Genomic DNA, 27,081 nt, shown 5'->3' with positions numbered 1-27,081 from the left:
CTTCTTTAAATGTTTGGGAGAATTCCCCTGGGAAGCCATCTGGCCCTGGACTTTTGTTTGCTGGGAGATTTTTGATCACAGATTCCATTTCTTTGCTGGGTATAAGTCTGTTCAAATTTTCTATTTCTTCCTGTTTCAGTATTGACAGTTTTTATGTTTCTAGGAATTTATCCATTTCATCCAGATTGCCCAATTTGTTGGCATATCATTTTTTATATTCTCTTAATATTGTTTGTATTTCTGTGGTGTTGGCTGTGAGCTCTCTTTCATTTGTGATTTTATTTTTTGGGGTCCTTTCTCTTTTCTTTTTGAATTTTATTAATTTTTTTCAAAAAACCAGCTCCTAGTTTTGTTGATCTGTTCTACTGTTTTGTTGTTTCTACAACATTTATTTCTGCTCTAATCTATATTATTTCCTTTCTTCTGCTGGCTTTAGGCTTTACTTGCTTTTCTTTTTCTAGCTCTTTTAAAGGTGTAAGGTTAGATTGTGTATTTGAGACTTTTCTTGTTTTTTGACATAAAAACTTGTGTTGCCATGTACTTCTCTCTTATGACTGCTTTTACTTCATCTCAAAGGTTTTGGACTCTTATGTTTTCATTTTCATTTGTTTCCATGTACTTTTAAAATTTTCTTCTTTAATTTCATGGTTAACACATTCATTCTTTAGTAGAATATTCTTTAACCTCCATGTATTTGTGGTTTTTCCAAATGTTTTCTTGTGGGTGTCTTCATGTTTGATAGTATTGTGTTCTGAAAATACGCATGGTATGATCTCAATCTTTTTGTCCTTGTTGAGGCCTGATTTGTAACCCAGTATGTGATCTACTCTGGTGAATGCGCACTCAAGAAGAATGTGTACCCTGCTGCTAATGTAATGTTCTTGATATATCTATTGAGGCCATCTGATCCAGTGTGTCATTTAAAGGCATTGTTTCCCTGCTGATTTTCTGCTTAGATGATTTGTCCATTACTGTGAGGTGATAAAGTGTCCTACTATTATTGTATTATTATCAGTGAGTTTCTTTATGTTTGTTATTAAATGACATATATTTGGGTGCTTCCAAGTTGGGGGCATAAATATCTACAATTAGATTAGTTGTAATTAGATTTAATTCTTGTTGGATAGACCCCTTTAGTATGATATAGTGCCTTTCTTCATCTTATTACAGTCTTTGGTTTAAATTCTAGTTTGTCTCCTATATGTATGTCTAATCCGGCTTTCTTTTGAGGTCCATTAGCATGATAAATGATTGTCCATCCCCTCACTTTCAATCTGGAGGTGTCTTTGGGTCTAAAATGAATCTCCTATAGGCAGCATATAGATGGGTCTTATTTTTTTATCCATTCTTATGTCTTTTGATTGGAGCATTTAGTCCATTTACATTCAGATTGACTACTGATACATATGAATTCAGTGTCATTGTAGTACATGTAAAGTCAGTGTTTCTGGATATTTTCTGTGTTCTTTCCTAGTCTTTGTTGCTTTTGGACTTTCCCACTCAAAGAGTCCCCTTTAATATTTCTTAGAGTGCTGGTTTAGTGCTCACGAACTCCTTCAGTTTTTGTTTGTCCGGAAAATTCTTTATCTCTCCTCTATTCTGAATGACAGCCTTGCTGGATAAAGTCTTTTTGGCTGCATATTTTTCCCATTCAGTATGCTGAATATGTCATGCCACTCCCTTCTGGCCTGCCAAGTTTCTATGAAGAGATCTGCTGCTAACCTTATTTGTCTTCCCTTGTAGTTTAGGGATTGCTTTCCCTTTACTGCTTTCAGAATTCTTTCCTTGTCTCTGTATTTTGTAAATTTTACTACGATATTTCTTGGTATTAGTCTCCTTTTATTGATTTTTATGGGAGTTGTCTGTGCCTCCTGGATTTGGAAGTCTGTTTCCTTCCCCAGATTAGGGAAATTTTCAGCTATAATTTCCTCAAATACACTTTCTCTTTTTTCCCCCCTCTTCTTCTTCTGGGACTCCTATGATATGAATGTTATCCAATATTTTTCCTTCCTTCTTTTCATCTTCATTTATTTTCCATATTTTTATCTTCTATATAACTCTTTGATTCCTCTGTTTCTTGGCTATAGCATTTTTTTTTTTTTATTTCGGCCAGACTAGTTTATAAGTGTTTTATCTCTGTCTTTTATGCTTTCCTCTGGCCCAGCTACTATCCTTATGATTGTTGTTTTAAATTCTAGTTTAGGCATATTACTTATATCTATTTTGATTAGATCCCTGGCCATGATTTTGTTCTTCTTGTTCTTTCTTTTGGGATGAATTCCACCATCGTGACATTTTGTCCAGGTCTCTGTCTTCTGTGTTTTAGGAAAGCCTGTTATGCTTCCTGTTCCTGAGAGTAATGGCTATGTTAAGAAGAGGTCATATACTGTCCAGGGCCTGGTGCTTCAGGAAGTTGTTCTGGTGTATGCTGTGTACACCGTGCTATTGTGTTTTGGCTATTCTTTCCTTCGGGTCAGTCCTCTGCAGAGTTTCTCCTTGCTTACAATGGGGAGTGTTTGGACCTTGTCCACTGTGTGTGTGTATGTGGTGATTTTTAAGTAGGTGTGTTTTGGTCTGCTTGTTAAAAGAGGCTAGGTTCTATTTTGCTTAGAGCTAAAGCTTTGCAGCACTCCATGGTCAGTAGACTGGGTGTGTGCAGTGGGGGGGCAGAGGAAGGCAGTTATGCTAGTCTTCTGGGGGAGAGGCCTGCTGTTCTGAGTCTCAGGCATACTTGCCCAGGTTAAAAAAGCACCTACACAGCTCAGGGGGACAAGGTTTGGTGTAAGCGGCTCAAGCCTCCACTATGGGCGCTGTCCTGCTCACTGAAATCCATCTGTGCTCATGGGCAGGGGTAAAAATGGTGTCAGCCAACTCTCTTGTCCCCAGAGAGGGAAGTTTATGCCCGCTGCTGTTTAGGAAGCCTTCACAGATGAGTGAACAATCTCCCCTTGTGTGTCCCAGGCATCCCTCAGATTCCTGCTTTCACTCTAGCCATCTGCCCACCCAGTGGTGCAGTGCTCCTGTGTTTTATCTCTGGTACATGAGCTGAGTTTCAAAACTCCAGATTTTAGTAACCTGGGATGGCACAGACCCATGCATCATCTGGGGGAGGGTCTTATCACCCTGTGGCTGGTGCCACTTTGTCCCAAAAGGGCAGTCCCAACAACGTGCAGGGGCTTGGAATTCATCGTATAGCACCAGCATCCAGGTTAGCTGCCCTCAGCAGGTGCCTCTGTTCTATGCTAATAAATGGAGCAGCTCAATGGCACCCACCGGCTATTTTGTCCCCTGACAGGCAGTGCCACCTTTCCCAAGTGCACTCCAAGAAGGGGAACTATCCTCTCCCAGAGCAACCCAGGGGATACTCAGACCACACTGCCTGCTCTTGGGCTTCTGCCCTCCTTCTACACAGGAGCCCCTGTACACCTGTCAGGCTCCACCCCAGTGATGGCCCGGATTTCTAAAACTTCAGAGTTTGAGCTCTGCTGCTTGTAAAAACTTGCAGTAATCAGCCCTTCTCATTTTCCCTGTCAATAGTTTCGGGGAAGTGTTTTTCTTGTGCAATGCCCTGAACCCTGCTTGCACTCTTGCTCTCTCTCCCCTTTTTCCCCGATCAGGGCTCCCTCACCTCCACAGTACTAGCAATTCTTTTCTCCACCACATCAAGTCTCTGCACCTACTACCTTCCATGATATGAACTCTTCTCTCCCTCTAGTTGTGCAGTTTGTTTTGTGATTCCTCAGATCGGTTTCCCGGGTGTTCAGATTGATATTTATCTAGCGTTCGAGGGACAAAGCAAGCACTGGGTCCCCCTACTATTCTGTCATCTTAATTCCTTGGCTCAGCTCTGTGACTTCCATTTGGTATTTTCTAATATTTTCTATCTCTTTGTTGAAATTCTCTGCCTTCATCCATTATTCTCCCAATATCAATGAACATCTTTATGACTATTACTTTGAATTCTTTAGCAGGTAAATTACTTATCGCCATTAAGATTTTTTTCCCCCTAAAATGTTACCATATTCTTTTTTTGGAGCATATTCCCATTTCTTCATTTGCCTAATTCTCTGTTTGTTTCTATTAGGAAAAATAGTGACGTCTCCTAGTATTGAAGGAGTGGTCATAGGAAGACCGAGAGTATGTTTCAGTCAGCTGTTTGTGTAGTGCCCTATGTATGGGCGGGGGATAGCCTGCCACAAATTGTGCCTCCAATTTGTTTCAGTTCCGTAAGGATCAAAAATGCAAGGCCCACTGGCCACCAGAGCCAAGCATTCAAGGGGTGTCCCCTGTGTGAAATGCATGAGTTTCTTGGCTTTAGCAGGGTCACAGGACAGAACCAGCCCAGGAAGAACCAACCCATCCAATTTGGTAGGGTGGGACTGTGGGGGTGTAGAAGAGCAGGGCGAGCAGCACTGGCAAGGTAGAGGTAGTACAAAAATGGTTCTGCCTAGTACCTGTCTTCTAAGAGAGATCCAACTGACCCCTGTCCTTCTAACAGACACTTTAAAATTAGGCAATAAATCTCTTTCACATATGGTCTAGGAGCTTCTTTTTCAACTTGCTCCTTTTGCACTGGGTTCTAGGACAAGTGAGTCACTGTTCATATGCCCTTTAAGAGTAGAGTCATACTTTCCTACAGTTTTCTGGGTGTCCTGGACATAAGACCTGTTGGTTTCCAAAGCCAGATGTTTTGCGGACTCATCTCCCCAGTGCAGGTCCTAAGGGTTGGGGTGTCTGATATAGGACTCACTCCTCACTCCTCAGGGATGTTCTTCATATTTGTGAGATCCCTTTCACCTGTGGATCATAGCACCAGGGGTGGCTCCATGTCTCTGCCTCACCTACCTATCTCAATGCAGCCTTTTTGTCCTTTGTTGTGAAGGAGCTGTTCAGCTAGTTTTAGTGTCTTTTTTGGAGAAAATTGTTCTACGTGTAGTTGTAGATTTGTTGTGTCGTGGGAAAAGGGGAGTTCCAGGTCTTCCTATGCCACCATCTTGAAACACCAATGTCCACTGCTTTCTAAGACTTGCAGGTAGGAACCACAGTACAAAGGTATATTCAGGATTTCCACTCTTTTTCTTACATGAAAGCATAGTTTCAGAGCAAACTTTGAAAAGGCAAAATTTGCCTCTGACATTCTTCCACTTTCTCATGGTAACATCCATACTCCTAGAGAGCTTCTTTCCTGGGTCTGTGTGCTGACCTAGTAAGTACCTACAACACTCCAACCATGTACTTCATGCTCTAAAACTGTCCCCTACAGACTCCTTGTGAATTCTCTTTGCTAACTCTTAAGTTCAAGTGTACCCAGCTTTCTATTCTCAGAACTCTCCTCTTATCACTCAACACACTCTCCCTGGGCTGCTTTATAATCTTAATCCTCCTCTCAATCCCTCTCTATCTATTCCCACTTCCCCCAGCCTAGATCTTTCCTCTGGGCTATAGACCTATATATTCAACTACCTACTAGATACCTGGATGTCCCACAGTCATATCCAACTTCTAATTCATCTCCTTGCCTCTGTTCTCCACAAACCTGTTCCTCACCCTCAGCTTGTATCCCTTTCTCCCCGGATAGAACCATCATGTACTGAGATACTCAAGCCAGAAACTGGAAGCCATCAAGGCTTCCCAAAGTACCGTCACAATCTATTCATTACTAAATCCCATGGATTCCATCTTCTCAAAATCTCTTAAAACTACATTCGCCTTTTATTCTCTTTCCCTCCATTTTAGCACATGCTCCCATAATTTTATTCATGGATTAAAGCAAGTTCTCAAGCTTTTTCCACACCCATCAACACATAATTTATTCTCCACAGATATGAGGAACAATGTGAAGACAAGAAAATCAGATCCTGTTACCTTTTCCACCCTTAAAGTTCATCATTGTAGTATCAGGGCCTTCAGAGTGAAGACCAAAATCATTCAGAAGGCTCAGAAGTGAGCTGCTCTCTCACTTCTCTCCCTATCCTATGCATGTTCTAGCTATGCCATCTACTTACAAATCTCTAAACAACCCACTCTGCCCACAGGGTTTTTTTCACAAGATGCTTTCTCTACTTAGAATGCATCCTAATCCTTATAGCTAATGTTTATTAAGAATTAAAGATATTTCAAAAGTATGCCTCCTGTATTAAAGTGCATAGTGAGTGAATGTCAATCACAGCACAAAAATGATACTGCATAAGAAACTTCTGTGAAGTTATGTTTTCCTCATTAGGAATCATTACCATTCACTCTAACCATGCCTACCACAAACACATTCTAACGATTATCACTGATGATTCCATAGTCATAACTCTATATTATCTACATTACTGTATCTGAATGATGGCTACTATTGCTTAAAAAAAGAAACTTGACACTTTCTTCAAATGCTTAAAACAATAGAATCTTCTAAAGAAAACATTTTCAATGAAAGACTTTTTTAATAGATCAAAGAATTCAACAGCAACTATAAAAAAAATCCTAGAAGTATAAAGTAGTAATGCAAACAACAACAAAAAAATTGCCTCTTACATGTTGAGCTATATCTATAGTACCAATAAATCTGTCATTCTGAAATGAAACGGATCAAACTTCTTTAATCCTACTGGTGGCATAGGAAAATATTCTAGAAATTGTTATATTTAACATATTTAATACTGGAGACCACTCAAAATATAAACAACTATTACACCACTCCCAAATTATGACACACAGCAAAAGAAAGCTTATTTACCACTGAACACTACATAATGCAGCTGGCTAGAACACTACCATACCTCCAATTTGTTTTTCTCAACAGCAGATTGTAGAGAAGGAGAGGACACCAAAGGCTGAAGAGGAGCATCAGAGGAGGAAATCTGTGGAATGCAGATGAAAAGTCAGAAGAACAAAATGAAAAGAAGGTAATAGAACTGACAGGCACAGGAAAAAACAAAACCCACCTATTTCTGAGATATAAAAGCACTTAGAAGTATGTTAACCAAGAGAAATAATGCATCAAGAAGAGAATATTTTTGCTTTTTTTAAAATTCCCATGTGAAGTTTCTAAAAATGTAAGTATTTATTACAGAATAATGTGTGATTTAAAACAGAGTTCGCTATGATACAAAATTTAATATGTACTCAGGTATGATCATATCATAAGTATCTGAAAAATAATTAAGCTTCTGAGATAGTAAACTTTTACTCAACATTACTTTTGAAATACTAATGCTTTGAAGATGAAGACACATTGTTTCACGTAGCAGAAGAACACAAATAAACTTCTGCTTTTACTTGTAATAACTATTTTAAGAATGGAAAATAAAACAGTGCTGAAATAGTAAGTTAATTAGTTTTAATCAGCTGTTTAAGAAAAGAAAAAAGTCTGGGATAAAAGAGTGGGTTAATGCAATATAACAGCTAAGCAGCAGCAGGACTTATCATAAAGCAATTTATACACTTCCTTCTTTAAGATCAGTATGTACAAACACCATTTCCCTGAATTACCCTAAAGCATTATGAGACAGTTATATATGCAGCAGAGGCAATTTATATATGAAAATACATTTCATCTGAAAGCCTTTTCACACATCTTCCTACCCAATTTCTACATGCATAGTTGATCACTTTAATGGAAGCATTATCTTCCTGCTCTCTTTACTGCCAAAATATAACTGAAATATGTTTACCAAATGCATAGTAGATCTCTGGAGTCATAAAACTGACATCTGTATATATTGCCCTATCATATCAACAGTGCCTCTAAGGAACTGTTTAAAATAAAAGGTGCTATTACAGAAAGGTTATTACATAATGTCAAAATAACATTGGGAGATAAGTCCTCATTCAATTTGCTTGTTATTAAGTTAGTTACGGTTGTAATTCTTGAATCACAACCCAAGACCATAAACTTTAGGGTTTTTTTTTCCTTGAACACTGCTTGTTGGCTCTGTTGTAATTGTGCAAACTAACCATTTAGTAACTACTAATGGAAATTACACACAGAAGAAAAGATTTTAAAAGATAAAAGGCACCTTAAACCCTGGCTTCAAAGCTACTTTATCCTATTGGACATTTACTTGCTAGATATCTTTAATTGCCACTTTATGTAGAAAATAACAGATAAAAAAGCACACAAATGCACTTAAGATGATAGCCTGTACCATAAAGACCTCTTTGCCCCCAAACTCCTGTAATAGCTAAATACAAAAATATAAAAGAGAAATAGGTATATATTTAGCATGTCAAGGGTTACTAATTCAAGGTAATTCATTATAAAAGTGTTTGTTCTCCTTCTGACTGATTTGGCCACTTTTAAAACTCAGAAGTAGGAATATAAAACTATTTAATAAATAACAGTAATTAGGGGCACTTGGGTGGCTCAGTCGGCTAAGTGCCCGACTTCTGCTTAGGTCACAATTTCACAGTTCCTGAACTTGAGCCCTGCATTGGGCTCTCTGCTGACAGCTTGTAGCCTGGAGCCTGCTTCAGATTCTGTGTCTCCTTCTCTCTCTGCCCCTACCCCGCTTGCACTCTCTCTCTCTCTCTCAATCTCTCTCTCAAAAATAAAACATTAAAATAAATAGCAGTAACTTAAGAAAGCATTTTAATGCTCCCTCCTAAAAAAGCTTTAATACTATGTTTCAGCTAGAAAGAAACAGAGAGAGTTTTTCAGTAGGAAAGACACTTGAAAAATCAATGGACAAATTAACAGGTAAACAAATAAACAAACTGTGGTATACCCATAAAATGAATTATTATTTGCCAATAAAAAAAGAATGGTCTAATAGTACTCACAAAAACAGGGATGAATTTCAGAAATATACCAAAAGAAAGACATCACACACCAAAGAGTACATACATATGATACCATTCATATGAAACTCCAGCAAAGACAAATATAATGTGAAGTGAAAAAAAGTAGATCAATGGTTACCTGGGCCAGGGGTGGGAAATAAGAGGCAGTAAGGAACCTTTTAGAAAGGAAAGATTACATATGCCCTCTATGGTGGTTACAGAAAGGTATATATATTTCAAAAGTCAATGAACTCTATCTTAAATTATCTGTCTTTTACTACACATAAATTTTATCTTCAATAAAGTTCACTTTTTAAAAAATTTTTTTAATGAAATTTATTGTCAAATTGGTTTCCATGCAACACCCAGTGCTCATCCCAACAGGTGCCCTCCTCAATGCCCAATCACCCATCTTCCCCTCCCTCCCACCCCCCCATCAATCCTGTTTATTCTCAGTTTTTAAGGGTCTCTTATGGTTTGGCTCTCTCTCTCTCTCTCTTTTTTTTTTTTTTTCCTTTTCTTTTCTCTTCAATGAGCAGGGTTAAAATACATTATATGAGCAAGGAATGAGGAAACAGAGGTCAAATATTGACAATCAGAAGCAAGAGACACCAAAGAACATAGAGATAGATGAGGGAGAACAAAAAAGAAGGGGGGGGAGTGGCGGGGGGGGTGGAATACAGAGGCAAAGAAAACTAGATATTCTCGAGTGTTCTAAATCTCTTAAAACTACTTCTTGCCATCATCACTAAGCACCCTAATAGGAAAGTACCATCATCTGTCACCTAGATTAATCCTAACTGGCCTCCTTGTCCCAAGTCTTACTCTTCTCCAAACTATGACATTCTCAAATGCAAATCGGATCACTCAATATCCTTAATTAGAAGCTTTATATAGTTCCTACACATTACATTATATAAATATTTCTGAATGTTAAAGGAAACCAAAAAAAGAGAAAGGGAGCATCTCAGAGGATGCATCAAAAAGAGGCTCGATCTCAGCAGTTATTGTTGTCCTTTGTAAGTTTGCTGCTTGCTAACATACTATTCTGAAATCTCATATTAAGTTATCTACATTTACTGTCAAATTCAGAATTTATTTTTTAACTACACATTAGCACCATTTCACTGGATTGTGGTATTTTTATAGAGAGAATGAACAAGACTTGGACCTTAGAAAATTTCGCTGGAAATTGGCAGTGTCAGTAAATTCAGTTGTTATGACTGAATGTCCCTCTATTCCTTACCCTTCTCCTGTTCAATCCCTCCATCCATGAGAGAATACACAGTGGGAACCTAGTAAAAATATCCTTCAGGAATAAATGAGTTAGAGTCTTTCTTTTAATTATTCTTAAGCCCAGAGGTTCTTTCTAGGCCACCACCAAAGTAAACTGTATGTGAAGAAACTCCTAAAGCAATACAACTGCATAAACTCATCTCCTACAAAAGAAAAACTGATCAGGCAAAACAGGTTCCCAACTCCCACCTGTCAGAATAAGGTGAGCAAATACATTTGGAAAGGTATGAAGTATTATAAAAATGCTAATATGATATTTGAAGGCCATAAGGCAAAATGTTTATCTTTTCAAGAAAAGATCACATTATTTTCTTGATCCATTTTTTTACACTTACCACCTCTTTCAACAAAATAAAATAAAATCCAGTGTTCCAAAATACTGAAAAGCATAAGACCACTGGGAAATGCCCTATGGCTTAATCACTAGCAATACACTGTTTCAAACTCATGTTGGAAACTCTTGGATATATTTTCCAAGTGGAGATTTTATCATAACAATTCTCAAATGGCTATCTCATGAGCTCTCAATATACTGCAAAGCTCAGGTGTTTCAGGAGTCCAGAAATCATCTTAAAAGTATGATTCCCAATGTCCATATAATTGACACAAAACCTGAAAATACACTTATTGAACCAATAAATAAATCATACAAAAGACAACATCAATTAAACTCATCAATAGGCCACTTGAGAGATTTTGATAAAACTTAACTAAGTAATGATAGCCACCAAATATGTAGAAGCAGCCTAAATTTTAATATACTAACTTGAAAATCTTTGCATAATATACTAACTTGAAAATTTTAATATACTAACTTGAAATATACTAACTTGAAATGTCGATTTTGGAAAACTTTCAAAATACAAGTCCTTTAACTGCCACATCAAGTCACTGGCAGACCATAATTAAAGGGCGGACTAAAGCATGGAGGGATTAATCAAAGAACTCTAAGTCAAAATTGTGCCAGTGATCTAAAGTCTTATAGTTAAGTTTTAGTATTCAAATTTCTTAATTATCTACCTGCTTCAAGTCATTTGTCACTTCCAACCTCCTATCACCTTCCTCCAATATAATCATTACAATGTTATATTTATTAAGCATCCTAAATATGTGTGCCAGGTATCCTTTTAAAAATGCAGCATGCCTTATCTTATTTAACTCTTACAATACTATGAAATACAGAGACCATGATCGTTTCTATTCCACAGATGAGGAAACTAAAATTATAATGAAAAGAATTAACAAAGAAAGCCAACTTGAAACTGCTATTTAATACTAATACTAATTCACTACCTAATTATTCACCTAAGTTTCTCATCCCTAATAGAAAACATCTAAAATTCATTGCAACTCACAGCCTTGAAATTACTCATGTATCTTAAATAACTATATAATCATCAATTACAAACAGAGCTTAAAAAATTACTAGTGCTAACTCACTTTTATAGTAATAGAGAAACATTACTTCTATAATAATTTCTAAGTTGAAATAATGAATTTAATTTTACTTCTGTTGTATTAACTATTAGTCTTTATATACATACACATACATAACAAAACAAGTGAACTTTTGTTTTTAAACTCTTATATAATATTCAATTATATGGCAATTGATTACAAAAGTAATTTCATGTGAAATTCAGACAGGAGAATTAAAATCTTTGTGTGCTACAAATTCAAATTCAAATTGAGTTCAAGAGGTTGCTTCTGAGAGATGAGAAGTGGTAAAGGAGGCGAGCAATATGTAAGATAAACTGAAATGACAACAAGCAAGTGCTCATCTTAAAGTCACCAACTCCCAAAGATTATTAACTATTCTCCAAGACAAAACCAAGGAAGTCAAGCAGTCAGTATTAAATAGCTACAGTTATCTACACATTTTACTGCTCTACTAGACTTTCTTTTTGTTTCTGATCATTATGATGGCAAATAAATAATGTGAATATAAAAATATACGTGGGGGAGTGAGAGGGAGGGTGGAAAAGGGAGGGGAAGAGAGTGAGGGAGAAGGCAGGAGGGAGAGAGAAAAGCTGATGAAAAAGAGCAATTAATATGGCAGAGTTCAGCCCCATCTACTCAAGACCTGCTAGATCTTCTAGCAACTCAATCACTGTGCTTCCAGTTGTGATTCACTACTGGTTAGGGGGGAGAAGGGGAGAGGAAGAAAGAACAGATTTCTTTACTCAAAGTTTTTCAAATTCTCCTATCACTCAATCAATTAAGTAACAAGCATGGAGGTCAGATTCATTGTGTACCACTGTGGTAAGAATTCTAGGATGGCCACCCCAACTCCTACCCCCTGGTATACATACCTTATATAATGCCCTTCCCTTAAGTATGGGCAGGACTGTGATTATGATGGACTCTTTTGACTAGAATGTTACATAACAAAGGTTAGAAATTTGCAGAGGTAATTAAGATCCCAATAGTTAATGATGGATTAATCAAAGGGGAGACTATTCTGGGTGTGCCTAGCCTGATCAGGTGAGCCACTAAAAGGGGGCAGGGCCCTTCCTAAAATAGGAGAATTGAAGTGTGAGAGAAATTCTTCAATGGTGTTGAAGAAATAAGCTGCTATGCATAATATGGGGTTAACTGTTAAGAATCAGAGGATGGCCCCCAGGAACAGAGAGTGGTCCCCATCTGACAGCAAGAACGTAGGACCTTAGTCATACAACCACAAAGAAATGAATTCTGACAACAATCGTGGGCTTGGAAGACAATGACCACAACCCTGGCCAACTCTTTAATTTCAAGACCACAACCCTGGCCAACTCTTTAATTTCAGCTTGGTGACATCCTGAGCTGAGAATTGAGCTAACCCATGCCCAGACTCTAAGCCAACAGAAAACTGTATGAAAACAAATCTGTACTGTTTGAAGTCACTAAATTTCCAGAAACCTGTTAAGTAACAAGAGAAAATTAATACAATAACCATGTCTTACTCAAAAACAGAAGTCTGGCACTCAAATCTTCCATACAATCACTATTTGCCTTTCAAGAGTTATTTCCTCATACATTTATTTTCTCGTCATCTACCCATGCTGTATAGTCCCCTTTTACACTCACTAGACAAGACAGTTTCATGGACTACTCACCAAACCCAAATACCAAATAATATACCTGAACTCACTTTCCTCCTTATCTTACTTTGGCACAGATGAGATAAAATGTCCCTTCAACCTGAGATGTCCTTTCTGCATTAACACTCAGCCCATTTTCTCTTTGCTGAAATCCTACTTTACCGTGCAGGATAATTTCAAACATACCTCCTTTAAAAATTCTCCCAGTGAAAATTAACTAATGCTACCTAAGTTTTGTGTTCCCATAGCACTTTTATTCTTCTATTATAACAGATACTACTTTGTGCTTTAGAAGATAGCTCATTGTATGGGTACATTACATATGGATAATATTTGAGAGTAAGCTAGCATTATACAAAGATTGTCATTTCAATCTCAGTGCCTTGCAGATAGTATACATTCAATGCTTGTTTGTTGAATGATGAAATGAACAAATAAAGGAAGAAACAATCCAAGGGAACTTCAATAGCCAATCTCTGAATTCTATAACTAGTTTCAAAATGAGAGGCTAGCACAGATCTCAGGAGTGAGGAAGGGAAGTACTGAGGGTCGATATGAGTGAGGGTTGCTATGCTATGCCCACCCACACTGGTGCCCAGCACCATGCAGTTACTTTAAAAATAGGGCACCTGGGTGGCTCAGTCAGTTAAGCATATGACTTCAGCTCAGGTCATGATCTCACAGTTCGTGAGTTCGAGTCCCGTGTCAGGCTCTGTACGGACAGCTCAGAGCCTAGAGCCTGCTTCGACTTCTGCATCTCCCTCTCTCTCTGCTCCTCCCCTGCTCACGGTCTGTCTCTCTCTCTCTCTCAAAAATAAATAAACATTAAAAAAAATTTTTAAATAAAAAAAGGTACAAAAAAAAATAAAGTAAAATAAAATATATTTTTTTCTCTTTAAGGCTACAAAACAATACTGACTGTAGTACCAAAAAATTTCTACTTGGGACATATTTTCCTTTGTTTTATCTAAACTTTGCATTTTCCCTTTAACCTTCCTTCCTTAATTCACACTTATGGTACCACACAGCACTCAAACCATATACCCTATACCATAAGCTCCCTCCACAAAGCAGCACATATATCCCTTCCTGCTTTCTCAGAAGCACCATGTATATATGACCAGATGCCATATTTATTAACAGCTAGCTGAAGCCAGTTTTTACGACTACAAATAAATCTCTGGGTATGAAGGAAGTACCATCTTAGCTTCTCATACTCTACATGATGGATTCCTATGGGGCTTAGTTCACAGACTCATTAAATAGCCTGGCAGGCAGAGGGGGCAGTATCATAGAAAAATGACAAAACCCTTTGGCACTGTTTTCCTATAGTTTATTGTACTGTATTTTGCCACAATGCTCTAAAATATTTATGTTTCAGAAGGGCAAGAAATGTATCAGTTTATTTTTTTAAGAGTTAAGAAATGGTGTGCTTGGGTGGCTTAAGTTGGTTAAACATCCGACTCTTTGTTTCAGCTCAGGTCATGATCTCACAGTCTGAGTTCAAGCCCCACATCTGGCTATGCGCTAGCAGGGAGGAGCCTCCTTGGGATTTCTCTCTCCTTCTCTCTCTGCCCCTCCCCAGCTTGCTCTATCTCAAAAAATGAATATTTAAAAAATATTTTTTTAAATTAAAAAATAATTTTTTTTTAAAGGGTTAAGAAATTAAATGACTGCCTTACACAGAGAACCAGCATCAATCTTCAGGCCCTTACTCTTGTTTAAAATAAGAAAATAATAACAGCAACACTAAAAAATACCAGCTAAAACAAGAGAAGACCAAAAAACTATAAAAATCAGACACAAAAGCTGTAAAGGTAAAGCAATTTGGAGCCACTTAATATCAGGGTAACAGTCATATCAAGCTTCATAGTCACTCATGACATCTCTTTATAAGAGTATAACTAGCACAGTTAGTATTCAAACTGTCCTTCCTTAGATATTCCTTAAATGCACTAATGCTCAAGTACCTTAGATATAAGATACTTATACTTTGTCTTGTGTTTTTTTAACCTAATCTCATCCTCACTATGAAATTAACTCTCTCTAAAAGCAAAGGTACATGCTCTTTTGGTTTAGTATACTAGGAGACTGTGACCACAAGTGATAAGAAACTATTTGAATGAATGTTTAATCCATTACCTAAAGACAATGGATATAAATATGTAATGTAATTCTTAGTGACATATAAGATTAGTTACTTACAGATTGATTACTGTGAAACAGGAATATTTTAAACTTACTAGAATATAAACTTTTAAAAAATTATCATTTTGCATATAAATGAATAGATTCAACCCTTGGGTTGAATGTGAATTTTGTAAACTTTTCTAAATTTTCACTACATGAATAATATAAACTCAAGAATACACAATCCTTCACCTTAAATTTTTCATTCTGAAGCCTACAAAAAATATAAAAAATAGGGAATGAATATCTCTATAAACTTTGCCAATATTTATCAAATGTTAACATTATGTCATGCTTGTTCTCTGTCTCCACAGAAAGGCACACATACACTCAGCTGCCAGGTTTCAATGAACCCTTTAAAAAATGAGTTAAGAGAGAGAGAAGGTAAGATGGTGGAGAAGTAGGAGGATCCTGGGCTTTACTTGTCCCTCAAACACAGCTGTGTTGAGGTCAAATTACTTGGAACATCCAGGAAATTGGTCTGCAGAGTGGCAGAGGGGTCTCCACAGTTTGAGGGAGACAGCTTGGCAGGTATAAGGTGTGTAGATGTGAATTGGGGGAGAGAAAGACAGCAGTGCCACAGAGGGGAGAGAACACTTTCTATGAAAAGACAAAAGGGAGAGAAAGAGACAGGGGTTGAGATAGGAGATAGTGTGGCTTCGAGTTAGCAGAAGAGGAAAACCTCTCTGGACCATGGACTGGATGGAGAGCGAGAAATAGGATCCAAGTTCTTTTTTGCAAATAGCCTTTGGAGCTGAAACTCTGATGTTTTGCAAGTCCATGACTTTCTCTGGAGAGAAGCTGTGGTTTGTCTTCCTGGGGAGGAGGGAGCTGGCCCCAGAGTGAATAGCATAGTGTAGTGATTTCCGATCTCCGGGATGCACTGGGAGAGAATAGTCCCCTTCCTGGACTACTTATGGAAGAGAGTTTATTACCTCCCCAAGACAAAAGACCCTGTAGGTGCCAGCCAAAGGCCTTTCATCAACAGGGCAGAGAGGCTCTATTCCAGAAGAGGGGAACAGATCCACACCATGCTGGGGGTCCTTTAATACTTTGGGATTTGAATCCCAGCCGCATGCCAAAGAAAAAAAACACACAAGAGTTTTGACACAGGGCAAGCTGACTTCCCTCTCTATTCTGTGAAGGCTGCCTGAACAGTGGGGGTTGAAACCCCTGGTCTCAGCATGAGACATTGGGTGGCACCACTTTCCCCTCAACACCAACACAGTGGGACTTCAGAAAACAACACAGCAGCCCCCAGTGGAGGCAGGACCCACTTACACAAAACCCCGCCCCTCTGTGCCTGGCAACTGCTTATTTATTAGGGCGAGATGACTCGCAGCCAATGCAGCCGGCCTCTTCTCCAGTCCAGCACAGCCAGCAACCTCAAGCACCCACAGACAACTCTTTTTGTTGTTGTTTTCCTCCTTCTTTTTTTGTTTGAAATCAGGCTCATAGTTCCTCATTTGTTTACTTTGTTTCATTTCCTTCTCTCTCTCTCTCTCTTTTGGAATCAGGCTTTTGCATTCTTTTCTTTTTTCTCTTCTGCTTTTTTTTTTTTTTTTTCTATTTTTTCTTTCTCTTTACTTGGAATCAGACTTAGTTTTTTGATTCTCTACGTATTTGGGTTTTTTTGTTGTTCCCTTTTCCTTTTTTCTTTTTTTGGGATCAGGCTTCCCCACTCCTTTTCTTATCCAGGGTTATTTCAACAAACAAATCAAAGCACACTTAGTTAAATGTCCAAACACTCCCTCACTGCAGGCAATGAGTTCTGCAGAGGACTGACCAGTGGGAAAGAGCAGCCAAAACACAACAGAAGAGCACACACAGCACACACCTGAAGTGCCAAGCTTTGGACTGTGTATGACCCCTTTTTAATACAATAGTGGTCTCAGGTGCAGGAAATTTTAACAAACTTTTAAAAAAGAATTACAGAGGGGCACCTGGGTGGCTCATTCGGTTAAGCATCGAACTTCGACTCAGGTTATGATCTTGCTGTTCAGAATTCGAGCCCCGCGTCAGGCTCTGTGCTGACAGCTCAGAGCCTGGAGCCTGTTTCAGATTCTATGTCTCCCCCTCTCTCTCTTTCTGCCCCTCCCCCTTCACGATGTCTCTCTCTTTCAAGAATAAACATTAAAAAGTATATATTAAAAAAAAAAGAATTATAGATATCCTGGCACTCCATTCCTAAATATTTTATCCCAGTACATACCTGTTAATGAATGAAGAAATCCTCTTAACTGAACATAATACCATTATCACACTTGGGGGGGGGGGGGTGCAGAATTCCACAGCAACAGCTATCATCCAAAGATAAAACTGTTTTCCTATACACTACTACATAAAACTCTTTTCCAAACTGTTGTCAAGATAAAAAAAATACTATCAATATAGATATAATAAAAAAGAACAAAAATGTTTAGTTTTTTTAAAAGGGTATTTAATGTAAAGCCATGTTTTATAAAATAAACTAAAATGATTTCTTAAAATTTCATATGAACATATATTACTTATGTTTTAAACTTAGCCCATTTTCCTTCCCCCATAGTGCTACAATTAGACTGTTTTATGGACATTATAAATATCATTCTCAATACTGTCAATTTTTTACCATTCTTTCAAAAGACTTCCTCTCCTGTATTCAATGCAGCCCAAACTCTTACACAAGGGTGTCTTTGTTTCAAAATACACATTAATGATATTTTAAACATTTTTAACAAGACTTTTTCATGATCAAAATATCCTTATTTTGTTAGTATTTGATTAATTTTTTAGTATATTGCTTCTCTGTATGGACTGAAAAGAAAAACCCAGTTTGTATACAAAATGAAATTATTGTCTCCAAATTGTTTGATACATAGATGACTTAACCACAAGATTAATCTTTTATAGCTTGCTTATTAATCTAGGAATTAAAGGCCAAAAAATGTCTATAACAATAAAGACAATTAGCCTTAAACTGTAATTAACTGGAATGAGAAAAATTAATCAGAAAAAAACTAAAAAGAAACAATGATACAATACTTTGATCATTACAGTAAAGTCTCAACTATTAGGTATCAAAATACTTGATAGTAATCAATTAAAATACCATGTCTTAATATACATATGTCTGGACACATCCACTAAAGGCGTAAAGGGAGGATAAAGTGCCTTGTTTCTTTTTCATTTATTTCCAGAATTTAGTGAAATAATTTTCTCTCCCCTCTTTTTCAGTTGGTGATCTTATCTTTTTAAAAATTTTGTAAATTAACTTAATAAATGACATTTAACAGTTACTAGACTTTCACTTAGAATGTGTTCTTTTCTGAATCAAGAGTTCTGCTTTGTGAGAGTTCATAAACATGTGACAAAAAATTCCAATATTCAAATTTTTAAAAGTCTGTAAGTATATTTTTACAATAAAAAAAATTAAGCTGCATTGTATGTTAAAAAGTTTGAGATCCATTCAACAAACATCAATTGGTAATAGAGATGAAGATGTTACTTACATTTGTAATAGCTATTGCATTTTTATCGTAGTATTTCTTCTTTTCATATTTATCTCTGATGAAAAATTCCACTGCTCTGAAAACAGATAACTTAAGGAAAAGCATGAGTTCAGTGGCACGTACAATCCCCTTATTCATTCCTTTCCACAAAGCCTACACACTAAATTCAATTTTCCTCCTCCCCAGTCCATGCCTTCCTCTCACACTGTTTCTGCAACTAAACTCTGTAACCTACTTTTCTTTCTGCCAACCAAAGTCTATCCCTTTCAGGAAGTTTTCTCCATTCAACAAAACCACCCAACCCAATTCTAGGGAAAAAAGTAACTACATTTCTCAATACCACCACACTCCCCAAACCTCCACCTTCAACCAAACTCAATTAAAGTTCATTTTAAACTCTCAGTATAAGGAAACTAATGGCCATGTGGTGCCCAAACATACCAGACACTGTGTGCTATGTATTGTCCCTACTTTGTTTCCTTTAATCCTTCCATAAGCCAGTCATGTGTACATTATTTCTGCATCACAGATGAATAATTAGCAACTGGGAAAAACTAAACAACTGTGATTTCAATACTTCTGTTCTTTCCCACAGGCTTCTCCTAGTTGCATTATAGAGGATTCCCTGTATATTAGAAGAATGGGGGCCATTTTTTTTCTTTCAAAGCTGAGGAATGGGGAAGTCAAGAAACTACAACCAAAGTTAGTACTATTTAATTTTCTGAAGTTGGCTGGACTAGCCTTATACATAGAGTGATCCACTTCTAGTGGGATTTGAGAGTTTTGAGTTATCTGATATTGATGACTTCTCTTACCTCTCAATCACTGCTTTATTAAATTTCACTAAAATGGGAATTCTTCCATCAGACAGAGATTCATAACCTTTTTAGTACCACGAACCCCTGCAAAGCCTGCGAACTCTTTCTGGGACGGTGCTTTTAATTGTATAAAATAAAATACACAGAATTACAAAGGAAATGAATTACACTGAAATACAATCTCTCTGTAGATCCCCAGTAAGACATCCTTCTATTCAAAAGATAAGTTACCTGAAGCAGTAAAACAATACATTTTCAGTCAATAACTCCTTATTTGAAGTTAATAAAAGCCTTTTAAATTGACAGTTGAGGCAACAGATAATAGATGACAGACCAATATACAGTGGATATTAAAAAGTTGAGGCATTATGAAAGCACTCAAAGAGGGCCAGGGAAGGCAAGACAGGAGATCTAAACATTTAATTTATTAAGTAAACTGAATGACTGAAAGCCATTTTTAAAGACAGTTTGTGAAGGGCACTTTATGTGATCTTTATCTCGGCCTCTCCTCTTCACAACCTGTAAGGTAGGTGCCATTCCACAACTACAAGTGTGGCATAGAAAGTTTAAAAAATTCTCTGGGATTCTTATAGTACAAGAGAGAGCTGTGATTCAAAACCAGGAATATCTGGCATTTACCTTTCAGAATGTTCCTGATCATCACCAGTTCATCTGTGAACCATTCAGTTAGTTTGTGCTAATGCTAATAAATACTTTTAAAATCTAGAGACTGTCAAATTTGGATGGTATTTTCTTTTAAACTTTTTTTATGTTTACTTATTTTTGAGAGAGAGGGAGAGACAGAGCGTGAGCAGGGGAGCGGCAGAGAGAGAGGGAGACACAGAATCCAAAACAGGCTCCAGGCTCTGAGCTGAGAGCACAGAGCCCGATGCGGGGCTCGAACTCACAAACTGCGAGATCATGACCTGAGCTGAGGACGCTCAGCCGACTGAGTCACCCAGGTGCCCTGATGGTATTTTCAAAGTAGCCTGGGAGACCCTTTTAAGTAAAAGATGTGATCAGGCTGCTTATTTAGCTATGTGAAAATGTTAGCAGCCAATATGCCAAGATTTTCATAAAATGCAATGTTATTTTACTCCAACTATTTCACATGTAAATCAGCTAAATATTAAGTTAGCTCATGACTGTAAATACAAGTTCAATATTACATTTTTGTGTTTATCTAACAGGAAAAAATGAAACAATAAAAAATCTGGCCCTTTGGATTAGGTGTATGAATGTGGATATACTGAGCAATTTTCACTGTTAGTGACAACTACTTACCTCCACAAAAAGAGAAAATAGACTTCACTTACACTGAGGTCATTTTCATTTCATGATATGGAATATATTTATTATTCATATATATATTTATAAATTTGTACAAATATTTTAGCAGCAATTATATTTACAGTTAAATATGTATTATATAGCATACAATATGGTATATATATCCAGTATTCTTTTAACTACAGAAAATTTTTAGAAATCTAAATTCTTATATTAAAATGTTTATATTTAAATATCAGAGAGGAGGATAATACTAATATTTTTCCTTCTTAAAGACAGAAACAACACTCATTTTAGATATTGTTTAGAGTATACTACACCTTAAAGCTTGAAAAAATTTAGTAATCTTATCTATGAAATGTCAGTGACAAAGATCACTGTTTATGATTTTAAAAATTACTATTAGAGAGAAAACTCATTAAAGTTAGAAACAGAGCTTATAAAATAGTTTAACCAACAGTAAAACTAAAATACTGAAAACTATGATGGTTTTATAAATACTAAATTTGAAAAAGACAAATATTTTAAGTTTACAATTTTTTGGAGTGAAAAATAATACAAACATCTAGTGAAGATACATGTTGCTATAAATTTGCAGAAATAACAGATATCAGTGAAATCTTAATTTATATTTAATATATTTTATATAAATAATGCAAATTTAGGTGAATCTGGTTCTGCTTATAAGAAACCTTCTCACAAATTATCTAAAAAGTAAGCAATTCCTAAAATTCTGAGATGAAAGTTGAGTTGTTTTCCAAGGATATTAAGATTAAATTAATTAAGTTAAAATAATCACTAGAGCAAAAGAACTCACTTGGGTCTTCCTATTATTAAATATTACTTTTTTTTAACATTTATTTATTTTTGAGAGAGAGACAGAGTATGAGCAGGGGAGGGGCAGAGAGATGGAGACATGGAATCTGAAGCAGGTTCCAAGCTCTGAGCTGTCAGCACAGAGCCCAACGCAGGGCTCGAACCCATAAACCACGAGATCATGACCTGAGCTGAAGTTGGATACTCAACCAAATGAGCCACCCAGGCACCCCTTAAATATTACTTTTCAAAAACCAATCAAAGCCCACCACAAAGTGCATTTTTTAACTTCCTTGGGAGTCATCTGAGAAAGGACCATGATTTAAGGAACATGATTTTTATGTCCTCAGTTGCTATCCATTCCTATGTACCTCTTAAAGCAAGAACATATCATATGGTCTTTATGTATATTTGTACAAGGCCCCAAATGTATGCCAATTCTTCATTGTTAATTCACCTAAAGAAACAATGATTTATTCCCAGGATCAGGAAAATTTTTCTTAGAGGGCCAGACAGTAAATATTTTAGGCTTTGAAGGATAGTTGGTCTATGCTGCAATTATTCAACTCTGCCTTTGTAGCTCCAAAGCAGCCTTGAAAATACATAGATTAATGGGCATGAGAATAAAACTTTACTTACAGAAAGAGGAGTTGGCTCATAAGCCTGCAGTTACTGATTCCTGAATTGTATCCCAATTTTGCCCATGAGGGCAAAACAAGTTGGAGTTATAGAGAGTCTCTGTGTCTACAAATTATCATTACAGACATCTTAAGGAATTTTCAGTGGACATTTTGACAATAGTTTTGCCTTATATGTGGACTCTAGTACTAAGGCTCAAAGAAGATGGTCTCCAACATACACCCTCATTTCTGGTACCAGTAGGCACTTGTTATTGTTACCTTGAAGTCAGCTAATCTGCTGAACCCATACCCAGGTATAATAAAAAACAAACAAACAAACAGATAATAATACTCAACTCACAAAGTTGTTGAGAGTTATGGGAATAATATATATAAAGCATTTTGCAGTACCTAAAAGACAGTAAGAATTCAATAAATGAAGTTAGGTTTTGTTGTTATATAACTTTGTATCTCAGTTTCCTCACCTTTAAACTGGAGATAACACTAAAGTCTCATCTCACAGGATTATTATAAGAATTAAACAAGCTAGTGTGTATAGAGAACTAAGCACAGTGTATGGCACATAGTGAGTGCTATTTAATTTTTAGCTCTTATTATCACAGTTGAGGGAAGAAATGAACAACTACCACGTTCAGGGCTAAGATGATTTGCACGTCATCAAGTTTAAATAGATGAACTGAGAAACAATAAAAGGACAAATGAATTTGGAGAACAATCAATACTCATCTTCATTTTCTATTCTCTACGTGTCATTTGAGACATAAGGATTTAGTTATACTGACAGATCAATAATATAACCAAAAAAAATAGAAATAGAACAACAATATTTTCAGGAAATCAGGGAAAGGAATATATTAGCAATTCAAGTTTAAGTGGTTGATTTCGGATTTAATAAACAAACAAAAACAAATACCCCAGAGTCTTCCCCATGCCTATAGTTACAAAACATTCAGTACAGCACCCTTAATTGTTCCTGTCCTCGAAACTAACAAATGATACTATACAAGCCCCACAGAAGTTTAACATTACTTTGTATTTTAACATGTATTTATTTGTAATTTGAGATTGTTTTCCTTTTCTTAAAGATACCATTTTAAAAGACAATTAAATTAATATTTACTCCCAAGAACAAAATCTTCCAATTCCAGACACATTCCCACTGACAGCAGTAAAATCTTGAAATGCTCAAAGGAGAAGAACTGCTGATTAGCTTTGGTGCACAATAGACCTCATGGAACTGAAGTAATTAAAGTTTTTAGATAAGATGAAATATCCTAATAATGAAAAGCTTAATGTAAAGCTTTATCATTTGTCATGCACTGGTACATGCAGCCTATAATTAACCACATCCCACATGAGAAATTGTACTTTCACAGCAGCTTTTGCATAACTTTGTAAATTGTAAAGCTTTTAAAAAGTGACAAATCTTGTTAAGAATTCAGTAAGGCCCATATTATGTGAGTTTTACTCAGTTTGGTTCCATTTGCCTCTAGGGGTAAGGCAACAATGTTTAAATCAATAAAAATGCAGCAATTTTAGGCTTTTCTAAGAACAATGAAATTTAGAATGATTCGTGAAATAAAGAACAGAGACTAGTTTTGTTACTAGTTTCCCTAATAAAATCACAATGTTTCATAATTTAAAAAAGGGAATAAAGTGATGTTGCTATAATATTTAAGGTAAAAACAATTTTAAGACCACAGTATTATATTGGATATAGGGACTGGTCTCATGGCCCAGGGCATGTCATCTTAAACTCGCAGTGGTCATCTTTGTGTCATCAAATCTGTTTCGACAAAATCCCTCTTTAAGTAGTTTCTGACAACCATTAGATTATCTTTTTGTGAACAGTAAGTCAACACCTCATATAAATATGACCATAATTTTTAAATGCTTTAGAAGAAGTAAATTTAGTTTGAAAAATCATATAAGCATGCTTGAGCACACGTTAGCAAAAATATACATAATCCAAAAGCCCGAAATGAATCACACCAGCTACTTAGAAGTTAAAATCTATATCTAAATCTTATGATCTAGCTGCAAAGAGTCCCAAACCATAAGCCTATCTATTGTTGAAGGCCATCAAGACTCAAAAGTGGCAACACTGATTTTACTTAGACTATCATCATTTAAAAATATTCAAGTGCCCGTCTACAGGAGGAAAAGTCTGGAAGCTTTGAGAAATTTCTTAATAACTCTTTGAGCATCCCACCTTTCCACACCCTCAAAAAGGAAAATACTATGTTCTAGTTCACCGAGTTATTTTGAGAATTAAAAAAAAGATAATGTACATAAAATGCCAAGCTAGTGCCTAGCACACCGCTAACCTTTTTTAAGCAGTAAAGCTACATCAGCTGCTGTTCACAACATTGTATCTTCAGTGTGTCAAAGGTCGAGGATGTAATGATACCAAACATCAATCAATTCACTGTAAAAATCTTATCTCTCCTGAAATTTTTAGGTAAGTACCAAACATTTAAAAACATATCAGCAAAAAAATAACAGAATTAATAACTCACTACCTCATTAATCCTTTATTTCTATAAGGTTCATCATAAAATTGATGGTAATTATTTGAGAAGAAATAGTATTGCTACCAACATATATGAAACAGTGGATAGAACATTTCAATGTGAGGTGTGCCTGGGTGGCTCAGGAGTTGGCATCCAACTCTTGACTTTGGTTCAGGTCACGATCTCACAGTTCATGAGAATGAGCCCCACACTGGGTTCTGCACATCTCTCTCCTCTCTTTCTGCCCCTACCCTCCTCTCTCTCACTCTCAAAATAAATTAATTAATTTAAAAAAAAAAAAAACAAAAAACAGTTCAATGTAAGAGAATACCAAAAAACTACATCCAGTCCTTTCTCAAATACCTTCAAGACTTCTTTGAAAACAATACAGAATCATGATGATATATTAAATAACTTGGAAGCCACTTTCACCCACAAGATACCAAATAAAGGATACTACCAAAAACTTCAAGAACTTCAAGAATTTACCCTGTAATCTTCAAGAGAAGTCCAAAAAAACCAACTCAAACCAAACTGACCCCAACACACACACAAACAAACTTCCACAGAAAGAAAATTCTTCCATTTGAGCGTCAACTCAGCCTGTGGGGTGAGAACCAAAGAGAAGAGAAATAAATACAACTAGCAAGCAATTGGTAAAAACCCAGGACATTACTTCTTTGCTCTACTCTATTTCCTTCTGCCATGCTCTATTCCAGGGTTCTGCCCTAGGCCTCCATTTTTCAGAGGAGAAAGAAAACAGCATTCCCAAGATTTTTAATAAAACACACAAATAAGAATACAGGACCACTGCCCTGGGTAAACACAACTTTACTCAACACTTTCGTATTACCTACATGCTAAATTACTCTATAATCTGCACTGAATTTCCTGCTTTCTTCTAAGGTCCAGACCCATGTTTCCAGCTACTAAATGAGGATCTCCATGTATTGTCCAACAGACACCTCAACCTGTCCAAAGCCATGAAGCATGGCTTATCACCTTTCCTTTCTGACCCTTCAACCTTCATCTGGTACTGAATACTTTCTGTCTGGGAATATGTTTTACTTCACCATAGAACCTCAGGCAAGCTTTAATACCTGGGGTCATCCCAGTATCTTCTTCAGAAACAGAGCCAGTTTTAATCTAATCCAAGTGCTCCTGCTTTCCCAATTTCTTTGCAATCTTCCCAATTCCTTCTTGTCCATTCTTAATGCACTAATTTATAACTTCATCATTGCTCATTTCAAGGCTATACTAGTATTATTCTACATGGTCTCTCTGATCTCCAAGATCTGACAGTACAGAGCCTGCTTGGGATTCTCTCCCTCTCTGCCCTCTCCCCAACTCATGCGTGCACACTCTTTCTCTCTTTCAAAATACATAACAAAATATTTTAAATAAATAAATAAATTAATTAATTAATTAATTAATTAACATCATGGTAAAGTTCACAACTTTCTAAATACAGTTAAAATATGAAGTATAAAATCAGTTAATTTTTTTTTAAACCCACAATAAATAAAGTTTAAAGGATACTGATCTGTCTGTGGTCTTCGAAAATTCTCTGGAAGATTGGCTTCATAGAGTAGTCTTGCTTTAGTATTTCCCATATCTTGCATGCACTAAAATAAAAAGAAAAATCAAGTATTTTCATTACTCATATAAAAAAAGTAATTCCCATATACACATACATATACATACCTACACACATATATACAAACAAATACCAGGTAACATTTATTATTTGCAAGATATATTTTCTAAGGAAAATAATTTAAATCACAACGATGAAGTTACTAAAGTTCAAAGTATATGTTTAATTCCTCACATTTACTCAACTTATGTGGACCCATAGTTTTCTAATGTCTTTTTCTGTGAAAATAATACCATCTTCCTAAAAGTAATTTCCTGGTAGTTCATGGGCAGTTTTATTATTGTTTTAAATACACCACTTGAACAACACTGCCATTTCCAACGGTAACAGCTCAAGACCAAATTTTCTTTGTTTTGAGTTTCAAAATACTCCTGGGTTTTCATGATTTACAATCAGAATCACAATGGAGAGTAGATAAAAAAGAAATAGTGCTAACCTAAAACTCTAAAGAGGGTTTATTTCCTTGGGGTTAACCTCTTTAAGATTCTGCTGAAAGCTATGGATCCCCTCCCTACAA

General features: G+C 36.4%; 1 protein-coding gene across 1 annotated transcript in view; it reads right to left on the bottom strand.

Moving 5' to 3' along the window:
• SMAP1 (small ArfGAP 1) overlaps window positions 1-27,081 on the bottom strand; it is a 203,171-nt gene that overhangs the window by 105,652 nt on the left and 70,438 nt on the right. Inside the window, exons 3-5 of the mRNA XM_045498703.1 lie at window positions 26,447-26,532; window positions 18,830-18,905; window positions 6,768-6,848 (exon numbers count right to left, since the gene is read on the bottom strand). Of these exons, the coding sequence (XP_045354659.1) occupies window positions 6,768-6,848; window positions 18,830-18,905; window positions 26,447-26,532 (243 nt within the window). The remainder of the gene's footprint in view (window positions 1-6,767; window positions 6,849-18,829; window positions 18,906-26,446; window positions 26,533-27,081) is intronic.

Source organism: Leopardus geoffroyi, chromosome B2 (assembly GCF_018350155.1).
Source record: "Leopardus geoffroyi isolate Oge1 chromosome B2, O.geoffroyi_Oge1_pat1.0, whole genome shotgun sequence".
Taxonomy (NCBI): Eukaryota; Metazoa; Chordata; class Mammalia; order Carnivora; family Felidae; genus Leopardus; species Leopardus geoffroyi.
The sequence above is the reverse complement of the archived record's forward strand: the minus strand, read 5'-3'. Positions and strand labels throughout refer to the sequence as shown.